Source organism: Maylandia zebra, linkage group LG13 (genome assembly GCF_041146795.1).
Source record: "Maylandia zebra isolate NMK-2024a linkage group LG13, Mzebra_GT3a, whole genome shotgun sequence".
Lineage (NCBI taxonomy): Eukaryota > Metazoa > Chordata > Actinopteri > Cichliformes > Cichlidae > Maylandia > Maylandia zebra.
In genome coordinates this window covers 20043159-20056102 of record NC_135179.1, presented here as the reverse complement: position 1 = coordinate 20056102, position 12944 = coordinate 20043159, and the positions used below count along the sequence as shown (strand labels likewise).

General features: G+C 41.2%; 1 protein-coding gene across 4 annotated transcripts; it reads right to left on the bottom strand.

Annotated features, from left to right (window-relative positions):
• Positions 1-1188: 1188 nt before the first annotated feature.
• fam83b (family with sequence similarity 83 member B) lies at positions 1189-11683 on the bottom strand. Of its 4 annotated transcripts, none has more exons than XM_076891729.1 (6): positions 11549-11671; positions 8447-8548; positions 7403-7876; positions 6084-6248; positions 4029-4153; positions 1189-3621 (listed from the first exon to the last, which is right to left on the bottom strand). In XM_076891729.1, exons 3-6 carry the CDS (start codon positions 7850-7852, stop codon positions 1725-1727), a joined length of 2637 nt encoding a protein of 878 aa, XP_076747844.1. In that variant the 5' UTR covers positions 7853-7876; positions 8447-8548; positions 11549-11671; the 3' UTR covers positions 1189-1724. The 4 variants fall into 4 exon arrangements, with proteins under 4 accessions (XP_076747844.1, XP_004556009.3, XP_004556010.3 ...); XM_004555952.4 differs by lacking the exon at positions 11549-11671 and adding an exon at positions 9709-10676; XM_004555953.4 differs by lacking the exon at positions 8447-8548 and having other exon boundaries at positions 11549-11683.
• Positions 11684-12944: the final 1261 nt, after the last annotated feature.

Genomic DNA, 12944 nt, shown 5'->3' with positions numbered 1-12944 from the left:
GATGTGGAACAACTGACGCCATACACGCCGCCCGACTCCTGCTGGAGAAGCACAGGGGAAAAGAACAAGACGGTACATATTGCCTTCCTAGACCTTGAAAAGGCTTTCGACAGGGCCTCATATGGCACTCCCTAAGATCGCATGGTGTCCCTGAGGCGTACATCAAATGGATACAGCTCCTCTACGACAACGCCACCAGTTCAGTCCGATGCACCGCTGGACTATCACCTCCCTTCCCAGTTAGAGTTGGGGTCCACCAAGGGTCAGCTCTGTCACCCCTCCTCTTCATTCTATGTATGGATACCATCACGGCCGAGCTCCAGTTACCTCGTCCATGGTCTCTCCTCTTTGCCGATGACGTATTCCTCGCCAGCAAAGACAGAGAAGAGACCCAAACGACGACACAACTCTGGAAGACCCGGCTCGATGAATACGGTATGCGGCTCAATACGAAAAAGACCGAATACCTGGAAGGAGGCCCCCAAACTGATGGCACCATCATAACTGACAGCGAAGAGTTGAAGAAGACCGCTACTTGGGCTCAGTCATCAGCTACGATGGAAATATAACCTCCGATGTCCGAGCACGAATAAATGCAGCCTGGTTAAAATGGCGACAGGTCACTGGTGTCCTTTGCAACAGAAGAATGCCAGATCGACTCAAGGGAAAAATCTACAAAGCGGTGGCCCGCCCAGTAGCCCTGCTCCGATGGAGCTTCGGAATTACAAGACGGGACCATGTTACGAACAAAGACATACGGAAGCGACTAGGTGTAGCCCCAATTAAGGAAAAGATGTTTGAGTCCCGCCTGAGGTGGTATGGACACGTGATTCGAAGCGATGAGAACTCTGTAGCAAAAACGGCAATGATGATCGACCCAGAAAGATGCCGGCCTCGAGGCAGACCAAAGAAACGGTGGATGGACAAAATTAAGGAGGACGCCTTGGACAGAACCAAATGGAGAAACCTTTGCCGAAGAGCGGACCCTGCACCAGCGGGAACAACGCCAGGATGAAGAATATACGAACATATTGCCTAGAGACAGGCTTGCACATTGAGTCAAGTGTGGGACATTGACTTTTGACTTAAGGCACAAAACCCATGAATTAAAACAAACTCTTATGATGAATCTCTTAAAAGCAATGAGTTAATAAAGAAAGTGTTCTTCATTTTCCTGAATACAATATATTAAAAGTGATGCAAATTTTTATTAAGAAAATACAGCACATGTTTTACAGAAGTATTGCACCCTCCCAGCATTCGGCAAAACCTGTCTGACACAGGATGTGCTCCATCATATCTTATCTTGGACACCTGTAGCATTTGCAATGTTTATTCTGTAACTTACCCGTCAACATTCATGTGGCTTTGGCAGTAGTAACAGCACCTTGGTATGTGTATGCACTTGCAGCAATACATTTTATACTTTTGTGACATTTTGAAACAACAAAAAGGTACGCATCCCCAAACACATTCTGACAGTGAATTTGTTAGGAAGTTCAAGTAGAAGAAAGACACAAAAGCAGCTTGACAATTGTATTTCCAGATTGCCAATATATGGCATCCATCAGTGCACCTATAAACCAGTAAAGACGTAAACTCTGTTTGCCAAAACATTTTCTTAACGCAGCAAAGTGCAAAGCTACATGTATAAACATTACCAATCACATGTGCATTAGTAGTTATTGACCTGTGAAGAGTGTGCGTAATGCTAAGACACGTCGCTACTTGTTCTTGTGTATAAAATTTCCCACTCTTTGAAAGAATTTCTCCAGCTTGTTTTCATGATGTCCACTGGCAGCCTGAGTGCTGTTGAGTTCAATAGCTGCCTCGCCTTTTGGAAGGCTTTTGGACTTCTCCTGGGACGGTTTGATTCTGAAGCTGTGTGGAGTGCGTAGAGAGGTTTTCTTTTCCGATGAGCCGAAAGGCTCAAATCTGCTCGACAGGCGATTCTCACCTCCTCGGTCTTTGCTCCAGCTGCTTGAGTGAAATCCAGGCCTTGTGTTTTTGTCAAAAATGCTGGGTTTCTTCTGTGTGGTGGTTTTGGAGAGAGCGCTCTGCGGAGGTTGTTGTTCTTTCTCAGCTTGGAATCGCGATTTTAAAGATTTTATGCCCTCCACGTTGTTCCTCTGGCGCTCTGAGGAGTAACTGAGAGAAATGCTTCTGCTTGGGAGATGTTTTTGTTCTATAACTGATGTTTTCTCCTCATCCTCAGCAGTCAGAGTGTCTGAGCTGTCCGCTGACGTGAGACTTGGTGTTTTTGAGTTCCTAATTGAATTCTCTTTTTTCTCTTGTATGTTCAGCAAAGATGTGATTTTCTTAGCACCTGTGCGGTTTGATTTATCAGTCAAATCCTTGCTTTTCACATCCAGGGCTGCTGCTGACAAAACCCGGGCCGGTGGCTCCTGCCAAATGGGGCCACTGGGACTCTTTGTGCTTGTCATGCTCTTGACATCATAATGGGAGACAGATCTCTGATCTTCATTTAGATTTGACCCATGTCCTCCATTCAGTGCAGTCATTGCTGCTTCACTTTGGCCTTCTTGCATCCTTACAAAAGCATTGTACATGTGATTTGATGATTCGTGTGTGCTTGATCTCGGATCTGCCACACTGTGCCTTTTGACCCAGTTGTCACTGAAAATGTTAGGGTTTGTGATTATTTGCCTGTCTTTAGCTCGGCTCAGGTTGGCATATGAATGATAAGGGTTTCTACCTGTATCATAGCCTGCTCCTGTTGGAGTCCATTGCATGGATGAGTAGTGTAAATGACTGTTTTTTGTGGGGCTAAGACTACTAGAAGTATGTAGATATCTGTTTGCCTCCATTTGTTCTTGTACGGTTGGCCTGAGAGCAAGAGAGGACCTCATCCCTCCCTGCATGAACGGGCTAGCTTTGTCCAGTTGTTCAAACTGGTCTAAATAGTCACAAGAGTCCCCAAATGGGACATCAGGATTATTAAGATATGACTCGATCCTCAATGTACGCATATAGGACTTGGACATATTCTCCAATGTTGGCATGTTCTGCTGCTTGGATAGAACTCGTTTGTCATTTCCGTTGTAAGACTGCAAATTGTGACTTCTGTGTATCTGTGGCACTTGTAAATAATTATTCATAGCATAGTTGTTTGCTCCATCTCTAGAGATATTCCAGTTGCTCCCTCTAGGCTTGATGTTCTGTGGGATGGATTCGTGTCCATCTTGCCTCTCTCCAGCATAGCTGTGCCTTTTGAAGAAGTTCATCTCCTCCACCGATTGAAATTCCTGAACACCAATGCCATTTTCCATCAAGGGTCTAAGTTTGTAATCTTCCTCTTCAAACAGCCTCTCTTCATAATCTCTTTGACCAAGGTTCCTCTCACGAGTCTTCCGATAGACTGTGTCCAGACTTTGCCTCAACATGTCCCTCCGCTGAAGATTTGGAGCAGAATGACAGTTTGGTAAAATCTGTTGCCCAAGTGACCCGTTTCGTTGGAGCAAACCCTCTGGAGGACACAGTTCAGGTGGCACGATCGATCGGGCATAGAGGGTTCGAAACTCCTCATCGTAGGACTTCACCAGATGTCCTGTGATGATCTGAACCATGCTCAGATTGATCTTCTCAAATGACCAGGTGAAACTGTAAACAAACAGGAAAATACTTGTATAAAAAACTGTATTTTGATTTGTTTCCCTTGGTTTACAGCTTAGATTTGTTATCCTCAAATAGTTGTTAGTCTCAAACTGAAAGGCTTTCACTTTAAATGAAAACCTTTCACTTAAAGGTTTGCACTTACAGACTCTAAGTACACTAGTAAAATACATTTACAACACCTGGAATACTAAAACTTTTTTTTCCACTATAAGTGCAGTCACATTTTCTACAAGCTTTTCACATTAATAAACAGCAAAAAGCTGAAACAAATAATAAATACTAACTGTGACAGAAATTTTGTAAAGAGCCAGAACAAATATAGTGCTGAAAGCTTTTTGTGTGCACCTCAGTGGTCTCAACCACAGCTCCGGTTGTATTGCAGTTTTGTTTACCTGTATGAGCCGTAAATTGCTGTGTGACAGTCAGCTAAAAGAAACTTCTGCTCCATTGCACCATGAAATTTAGCTCCTAATCGACAGCGGTAATCCTGACCTTTCACGGTGCGCACCCTCATGTTCTGCAATCAGAGCAATGAAAGGAGAGTGTCAGAACATATGTATGACTGTCACATTTTACAAGTGGTAATAATATGTCAAAGAGGAAATTAATATGTGATACAGGTAGGGATGGGTATTGATAAGATTTTAACGATTCCGATTCCATTTTCGATTCTGTTTAACGATTCGATTCTTTATCGATTCTCTTATCGATTCTTTTTTTTTTTTAAAAAAAGGAGAACACTAAGGTCGATTAGCTCAGAGCTTTGTTTTATATCTTCTCTTTGAACAAGATAGAAATTTAGGAGTAACATGGCCTTACAAACCCAACAGTGAGATCTTGAGAGATCCAGCCTACGGCTCTTCAATGGGGTGTCACAGGGTCCCCAGGAAAAAAAATTGTAAATGTAAAATAATAAAATAAATATTCTTGTGAGACATATCACATATTGACGGGGTCGGGTTATGTTAAAAAGTATAAATTGTTATACTTTGTTCATTGGTTCAAAGGTACCCCACACTTCTTTTTTTGTTTGCTTGTTTGTTCTGGTGTATTTTTCATTTGAACTGTTACTCTGCCAGAGTACTCATATTTACAAGATGGCATTGAACGCCCCATTGGTGTATCAGGAAAACTATTTTGTACGTATGTTCCTTGAAGGGGATTGAAGTCGTTCTTTTTTCCACCGCAGCGAAGGGCTAGGAGTAGGAGAGGAGCTGCTGTATGTTTTTGTTATCGAATCGATCTGATTGTGAAATAAAGCATATGCAGTGAGAAAGCAACTCCAGGAGTCATCCCTGCCTTAAAGCTGCAACATTCTTCTGTAGCAATAACAAAGTATAACATAAATTGTTCTGTGGCAATTACACAAGAATATCCAGTAATGTCCCTGCCCACAATTAAACACATTCACTTACCAAAAATCGGGGGCATCTGCTGTAGCAAATGGGTGCAAGCCTTTGACCACAAACTTAGACACTGCTCGGTGACATTAGTCTATCCTGGCCTGAAAGGAGACGCTACCGGTAGACTGCAGCGAGAACTACCAGCGAGCGCCAGCCAGACTCTGTCTGTCTCTCTCATCATGGTCACCTACATGTACAGTAATGGTAGGTTTTGGAATAAGGCAGATTGCGCTAACATAATATGCACTGTTAGTTGATTATTTACCTGCCGCATTAACGGGAGAGGACGTGCAAACGTTAGCGCTGCTGCTGGGTTGAGAGTCACGAGTCCGGAGCGGAATTAAAAACGCGTGTCATCGCGTGTTTTGTGAGCAAATGCTTTTGCATATTCGTAGTGTTTCCTCCCTTAAATGAAATATCTACTTTGCAAGTTGCCCTGTTGTCATCGGTTCTCATAAAGTATAATCAAACTTTTGAGCGTTTGAGCCGCTTAGGCGCCGTGTTTCCTGCCAGGTAAATGACGCTCCGCAACGTGGTGACGTCATTCGGGGCGACTGGAATCGATAAGGGAATCGTTTGCAAAAATGGCAAACGATTCCAAGGAATTGAAACAGTGGGAACCGGTTCTCAACAAGAACCGGTTTTCGATACCCATCCCTAGATACAGGCATGCATATTGTACAGAATCATTCCGATTATTTGTTGAATCGTCGAGTTGTTGTTGTTGCTGTTGGCATGTAATTTCTATGTAATTTTGTAGGTGTGTTTGAGTCGTAATTACAGTAATTACAACTCCACCCAAAAACAGGATTAACCAGATTTAACCAGATTTACTAATAATTTAACGCTTTAAAGTTAAGGTTTATTTTTTTTAAAAAAGGTCATTTGTTACTTTGCATATGGCAATAAACACAATTTTTTGAAAACTATCTTCTTAATTATTGTGAACTTTAAAAACATTTTAAGCCTGGGAAGATAATATTTACATGTAAGAATGCATGCACAGCCAAAACATCAAATAAATCCATTCCATCCTAAACTTACTCTCAGTTGTTGGAGTTTCACATCTTGGTTTTCAGCCATTGTCAGGAAACTTTTCAAATGGTAATCATCCAAAAGCACATAAACCGGGACTCCCCGTATTGAAGCGTCGACGGCTTCTTTGAATATATCCACATCAGTAAACACGTCCATTACAATGGCAATGACCTGCAAGGACAAATCAACAGTGAATAGTAAATCAATCTGACATCTGCAAGCTCATAAATGGTAAATTGCCTTAAATGATACTCTGAAAAATCACTTATGAACAAAGTCTCCAACATGATTCCATGCTGAAGAAAAAGGGACACGATAAACGGCTACATGTGCTTATCTATAATCAATACATTTAAATGTTTGGAGCACTCAAAGCACTTTTTACCACAAGTCTTGTTTACCCAATCACATGCACATTCACACAGGCACTTTTTCTATACCTAAGCACTTTGTCTAACAGGCATGCACACACTCACACTCCAATGGATGCATCAGGGGCAACTTGAGATTCAGTATCTCCTGAGCCACAGCCATCCATTGATCTCAAATCCATTTCAGTCACTCCTGGAACATTTTTGTGAGTGGGACCAAACTAGAGCCCTTTTGCTTCGTTCTTTGATTTCACTTCAGGTTCAGTAAGTGTACATAAAAGGTTCCTAATGATAATGCAGACGGTGAAATTCCTGGACGCTTTGAAAATAGCACTATCACACTGTGTTACTGCAGGATGTAATGAACCTATGTGTGACTTTACTGAGTGTTACTTTAATACATATTGTGCCTGGACTGTGTGTGATCTCCAATGCACTTTCATATATGCACTATTTAAAAATTAAAAGTTGCTGTCTGGACAGGCTTGAGACAGTGCAGCTGCTCTGTTTCATTAAAGATTTATTCCAGTTCCGTTTTCTTTACACTTCACTAGCATGAGAACTGAGGGGGTGGGTTCTTTAGCGCTTTGTGAGCTTTAGGACTGAGATATGCGGGCACGCATTGATCACTTATGTTGATACTTTCCTGCCATTTTCTGGTGAACATGCTGCTTTAATTAACAGTCAGCTCAGACTTTTAAAAAAGCAATCGTCCACTACGCAAAACTGACACAGGCTGTTTACTGAGGTGTAAACTGCTTCTTATAATGCAGTAATCGAAATTACTATAAAAATAGTTCACACACTCATTTCTCATGATGGTGAGTTGCAGAACCAGATTTTGGCCCAGGCAGACACTCCTTTTCCCTGAAGGAGAAAGGTGCTTCTGACATGCTTTTGTGATCAATGCGTGCCCGCATATCTCAGTCCATTGTTGCTGGTAGCTCTGATTACCTGTCTTGCATCCTGAATGTGCTTCCGGATGACTTCTTTAATTGTTGGGCTGTTTAGTCTCGGTGGATGAAAGAGCAGATCTATATTAGTCTGTAACATTTCATGCAAAACCTCCGGCCACCCTAAGTCCAGATTTGGCGTTTCCACATCTGAGTGCATGGGCCAATATGTCCCAGAGGATGATTTGGTATCCGAGGGATCTTTGATTTCCTCGGTCTGGGTTTGAGGTGGGAGCTGTTCTGCATTTCCAGTGATGAAGAGGATCTCATCTTCGGAGAGAAAGCTCCCGAGCCGTTCTCCTTTTAAGAACTCCTGGTAACTGTCTCTGCCGCCATTCACCAAGCGATCAATTGCCAGCCGATACGACTCCTTATAGTGAGGCTGAATGAAATCCTCTGATTTAAATTCACCTCGCAAGGAGGACAACAGGGAAAACTCTGGAGACTCCATGGCTCCAGACTTTTTCAGTAGGACCTGTAATAGAAAATGAAAATCAATGACATAATGTTAGAGGATCAGAGAGCAAACAGTGCAACAGGGTGGAACATGTTGACTCATGGCAACCCTAACGAGGAAAGGTAAGCTGTAATGCAGTATGCGGAAAGTTGTTAATGTTAAACTATACTACAGTTTGCATGGAAAGGTCAAAGAGTACATTAAAGGCAGTGTTCTTATATAAAGCAGTAAATTATTTAATGTTCTAGATCGTTTATGAGGTGATGAAGATATTAAAAGGCATGTTTAAAGATGTATTTTAGGCATTTTCCAGGCCTTATAACATATTACAGACAGGAAAGCAAACTCTAACCCGAGCCTCTGATGGAGGCCTCAGCATGTGGATCGCCTTCTCAACCAGGTGAGCTATAGTCCTGGTCAACACATGGTTTGTTTTAATGGCGTGTACAGGCCTAATCGGCGAAAGTATTTCAGTTTGCCTCAACAACATATAATCAGTTTTTTACGGCGCTGTTTCGAAACCTGAAAGACTTAAAAATTCACATCAAGGAATTTCCACTGTACAGTTGAAATGTAAATAAAACCAACCTGTTTTCACTTCTGTCACTTTTATCAACGTGAAGACCCAGCATGGTTGGATGGTTAGAAAGGTGTAGTTGTTTTTCACCTGACGTTAAGGTGAGCTCACCACTAGAAAAAGAAATCAGGGGCTGTACAAAGAGCTGTTTACTGATTAGCTAACCAGCATTTCCTCAGTAACACTCAATAATAAGATATGATAAATTACTTGAGAAGAGGGTGGTAAATATCTCATGCTTCAGCACGCCCATGTTATATAAATAACACAAAATAAAATTGCTAAACCAGGAACTACATGATAATTTGCTGTCAGTAGATTTATATTTTAAGTGGTTTTTAATGTACTCTGGTAAATCTGGTCTGTGTTTTACACTTATTTTGGTTTTGAAAGCTGTTTTGAAATACTGAACACCATATCTGCTCCTTCCATGTTTAAATGTGAATCGCTTCAAACTGGGGTGCCCTTTTGCCCCTTTAGAGTTTAGATTGACAGATTGACAGCTTAAAGCTATTGCCCCTGTTAATATTAGTACTGGACAACAGGAAATAAAAAAAAACACTGTAACCTTTAAAGCCCACGGTTTTCATAAATTCGGTGATCCAGGTGCTTCCCTGTTATATTTGACATTATATGTCCAATCAGGTCTCACCAGATTAATGCAAACACATGTCGGCTGAACAAACGAGTGTTACAATTTAAACATTCAAGCTTTTCACTCTAGTTTCACATTAATGTTGGCTAAGTGTAGAGAGCGTAGAGTCAAATTTGCACTCGCCCTTTTCGCTTTTACTTTCCTCTATGGGAAAGTGTGAGTGGAAATTATACTTTCACTGCCGACTTTGCTGCAGAGCATGAACCATTGCCAACATACAGATCACCTTATGTACAGCTGTTTCTTATACCTGTTTTCAGGTACCTTTTCAGCTTTCTTGTACATTCTGATTTTATACATGCGCAGTTATTTACATTTTGAGTTAGATCTCAGTTATCAAAGCTCCTTCAAGTGTGCGGCTTGGTTGTGCTGCTTTTCTGGTAAACAGAAATGTCAAAAGGCTGAGCAGCTGTTATCGCAACGCGTTTAATCATAGGACACACACCTCATAACAACGGCTTCTGTTTACATTTATTCATAAATCTCCCAGTGTTCATTCATTTGAAAGCGAGGCATTTGATATTCTTACAGCCGCTCGCTGAATGTCTCTCAGCGGCTTCAAAAGCTTAGTGAGCTAGTCACAACAATGTTATCTTATACTCAATAACAGTGACTTACATTTAGATTCCTGACTCTGTGAAAATCCTCTTGACTGCTCCCAGAATATCCCGCTTACATTTACATACTTTCAACTTATGTTCAATGTTTAGAGACTCATGTGTGCCTACTGAAAAAGACAAAGAAGCAGAGGTGTCTCAACATGATAAGCAGTCTGCAGGTTGAGGGTGTGGATTCCAGTTCTAACATGCAAATTATCAGACTCGAAACTCGCTCACAGGGAGTCATAAACCTGTTTCAGACCTAAAGCCACTCCCCTTCTGTATTTGGGTACAAAGTTCAGAATGACGAAAATCTAGCATATTGACGGACACAAAGAGGTTTTGTTAATACATCGGGAATAGCGGCACAGCACTCCTCAAAGACGATACATTTTAATTTTAGAGTGTGACTCTATTTATTGTTATGTATGGCAAGGAATGTTGGTTTAAAATCAAATAAAACATTTGCAGTGTCTTCACATAGATGACTCCTATAAACCCATGTGAACTCAAACCAGAAAGATTACTCATTATCTTAACCCCTGTGGCTGAAATGTCAGGGTGGAGCTACTCAAACTTATTTTGCTGACACAAGTCACATCCCTTGTCCTTTTTGGTCAGCACTCAATTGGTAATGAAAAAGGGGCTATTGGGTAACAAAGCCGCAATCACTAAAGCATTTTACCTGATGCGAACGAGTCTAAAGGACAACAACTCAAACAGCCAGTTTAACTTTGTTCAAGGGCTGGGTGACTGCGAAATAATGTGTCTAACATAAACAAGACATCCATAAAAGATGTTTGTTACACAAACATTTACATTTACAGAACCCAAGTGTGTGTCAGACTGAGACAAATGTATTCTCTGTTGCACGTCCGTTTACAGTATACAGTGTGTTATCATGGATTAGGGACGACCTGAATTTCAGTTTAATTACTTTATTTGCTGACTATTAAACTGAAATGACCAAGTGTGACAAGAACAGTGTTCTAACCTCCCTGTCTCGGTGTATCCAAATGCCATTAGCCTCAAAGCACTCAAAGCATTTTTCAGGCCAGTTCAGGTTTATATATCATGCTGAGGACTTTAACAACAATTGATTAACTAACACCACAGGACACCCGCTGAAATAACCATTAAGTCTGTGCCTAGAGAAACAGACTCCCCTCCAGTCCACTCCCTGCAGCCTCAGTTTGAAAAGATGTCTGTTTAATCTCTGGGAAAGTTTAAAAAAAAACAACAGTCTGACATTTTAGGAGGTATCCATTTAACCGATAGTCAAAAGATAGCTTGAATTATCCTTGCAACAGCACGAAGACTGGAAATGGGAGAAAATGGCTCATCCAAAGATGACCTGCCTACCAGCACTCCTAAAACCTATCAGCATCCTAAATGGATTTTTTTTTCTCTTAGATGCAAAATAATTATTAAGCACAAACACTATTACAGGTCCAGCAGAGTGAAACGATTTAAGCGACTGCTTATTCTGTTTTCAATTAACTATCAATTAACTTTCACAGTGTGCTAAAGCACATTCAGTCCCAACTAGTTAAGACTACCATGGCTTATCAGTTTGCCTAGTTCTTTTTCTTCTGTGCATCACATTCTTTTAATCAGTAAATAAATTCTGTCTTAAGTAACCTGTTCCTAATAATATGACCAAGATATGAAAATCAAGTTCTTTTACATATATGTGTCTCACTGAGCTAATGCTGAGAAATTAAAGCAATAATATGATGATTATTTAAGAGAGACTTGATCAAAAAAGCGCCTGTCTCATTACATTATTCCAAATTACTTGTCTCTGGTCAAAGATTCATGGGAATGTTTGCTCATGAAAAAATGGCATTGTTACATACAGTGTCGACACTCTGCTCCTGGGTCAGGGCTCACACACCTCGGGTAGTTCTCCAGGATTTCGCTTGAAAAGTAAAACCACAACGAACAAAATCTCTGCACCATTGTTCTGTCTTGAGTCTGGGTGTGTGTGGATTAAGTAACGTATGCAGGGAGTTTCTTTTCCTTAATCGGCCTCCTTGTGAGTCACCTTTTGTGACACCCAATCCCTGTAGTCATGGTCAGTTCCTCAGGCTGTTCTCAGCTCCTGCCGGCAAGTCTGAGCAAGTGGTGTGTTGTTATGTCGCTGTGCAGCGCCTGTAATCAGTTAACTACAGCTCTGACGTCTTGATAAACATCAGTGCTGAAGCAAGAAACTTGTCACTGAGTACGCTCAAAATAAAGAAGGAACTTATTAGTCTTAGAAGCATTTAAAACTCATGCTGCATTCCTATAGCTTTTTGCTCTTTTTGTATTTGAGAGTAAAAAAAAAATGTTTTGACTAGTTTTCCATATTGAGAAATCTCTAGAGACTAAGCAGCAGGCTTAGTAGACAACTGCTTAAATCTTAAATCATTCCTCTTGCAACATTTAAATGAATGGTTTACAGTGTAATCAGGATAGAAGTATGCTCACATACAAGGTGAAATCAAAGGTTTCGGCTGTTGTAAATTACAGGTGTAATTATGCATGCTGGATTTGTATCTGTTAAACACGGGAGGAAGTGTTATATCACTGCTTCGGTGCAGAAGCTTGATCACACCTTGTTTAGTGGTTTGGATTTTTAGTTAATAGCCCACACAAATCAAACATTGCTGCCAGGCTAACCACAACTTTAAGTAACAAATGGAAAAACACAGATGCCGGAAATGCATCCAGACAAACAGTAGTCAGGTTCTTTATGGTCACTCATTATCTGCTGTGGTGGGTAAATACATACTTTCCTGTCCTGACTTGATGGTTCAGCAGTCAGCCAAGGATGTGGATAGGTGGTTCACCCTCCAGCTTTTCATCAAGCCAGCTCAACACAACATATTAGAAATTCAGTTTTGAAGTTACGCTGATACTCATTTCTGGTGCCCTAGCAGAAGCTAACCGACTGTCCACTTCATCCATGAACCAAGCTCTCAAACAGTAAGACAGTCTACTAAAGTGGACTGTATATGAAAAATGGGAATTCAAGATTCAGAGACTGAAAAGTGGAGCCATTGTAACCTAACATTTTTTTTCTGTTGGCCAGTAGGGGAAGATATATTTGATTTTTTTAAAAGCGCCCAGGGGTGGGATTCTATTGGTGCTGCGAGGCTGTAACTCAGGATGTGGGTCAGGTCCTCTACTAATCAGAAGATAGGTGGTTCAGTCGCTGCCAAAGTATCCCTGGGGCAAGATACTGAACCCCAAGTTCCTCTCCAATGCGTT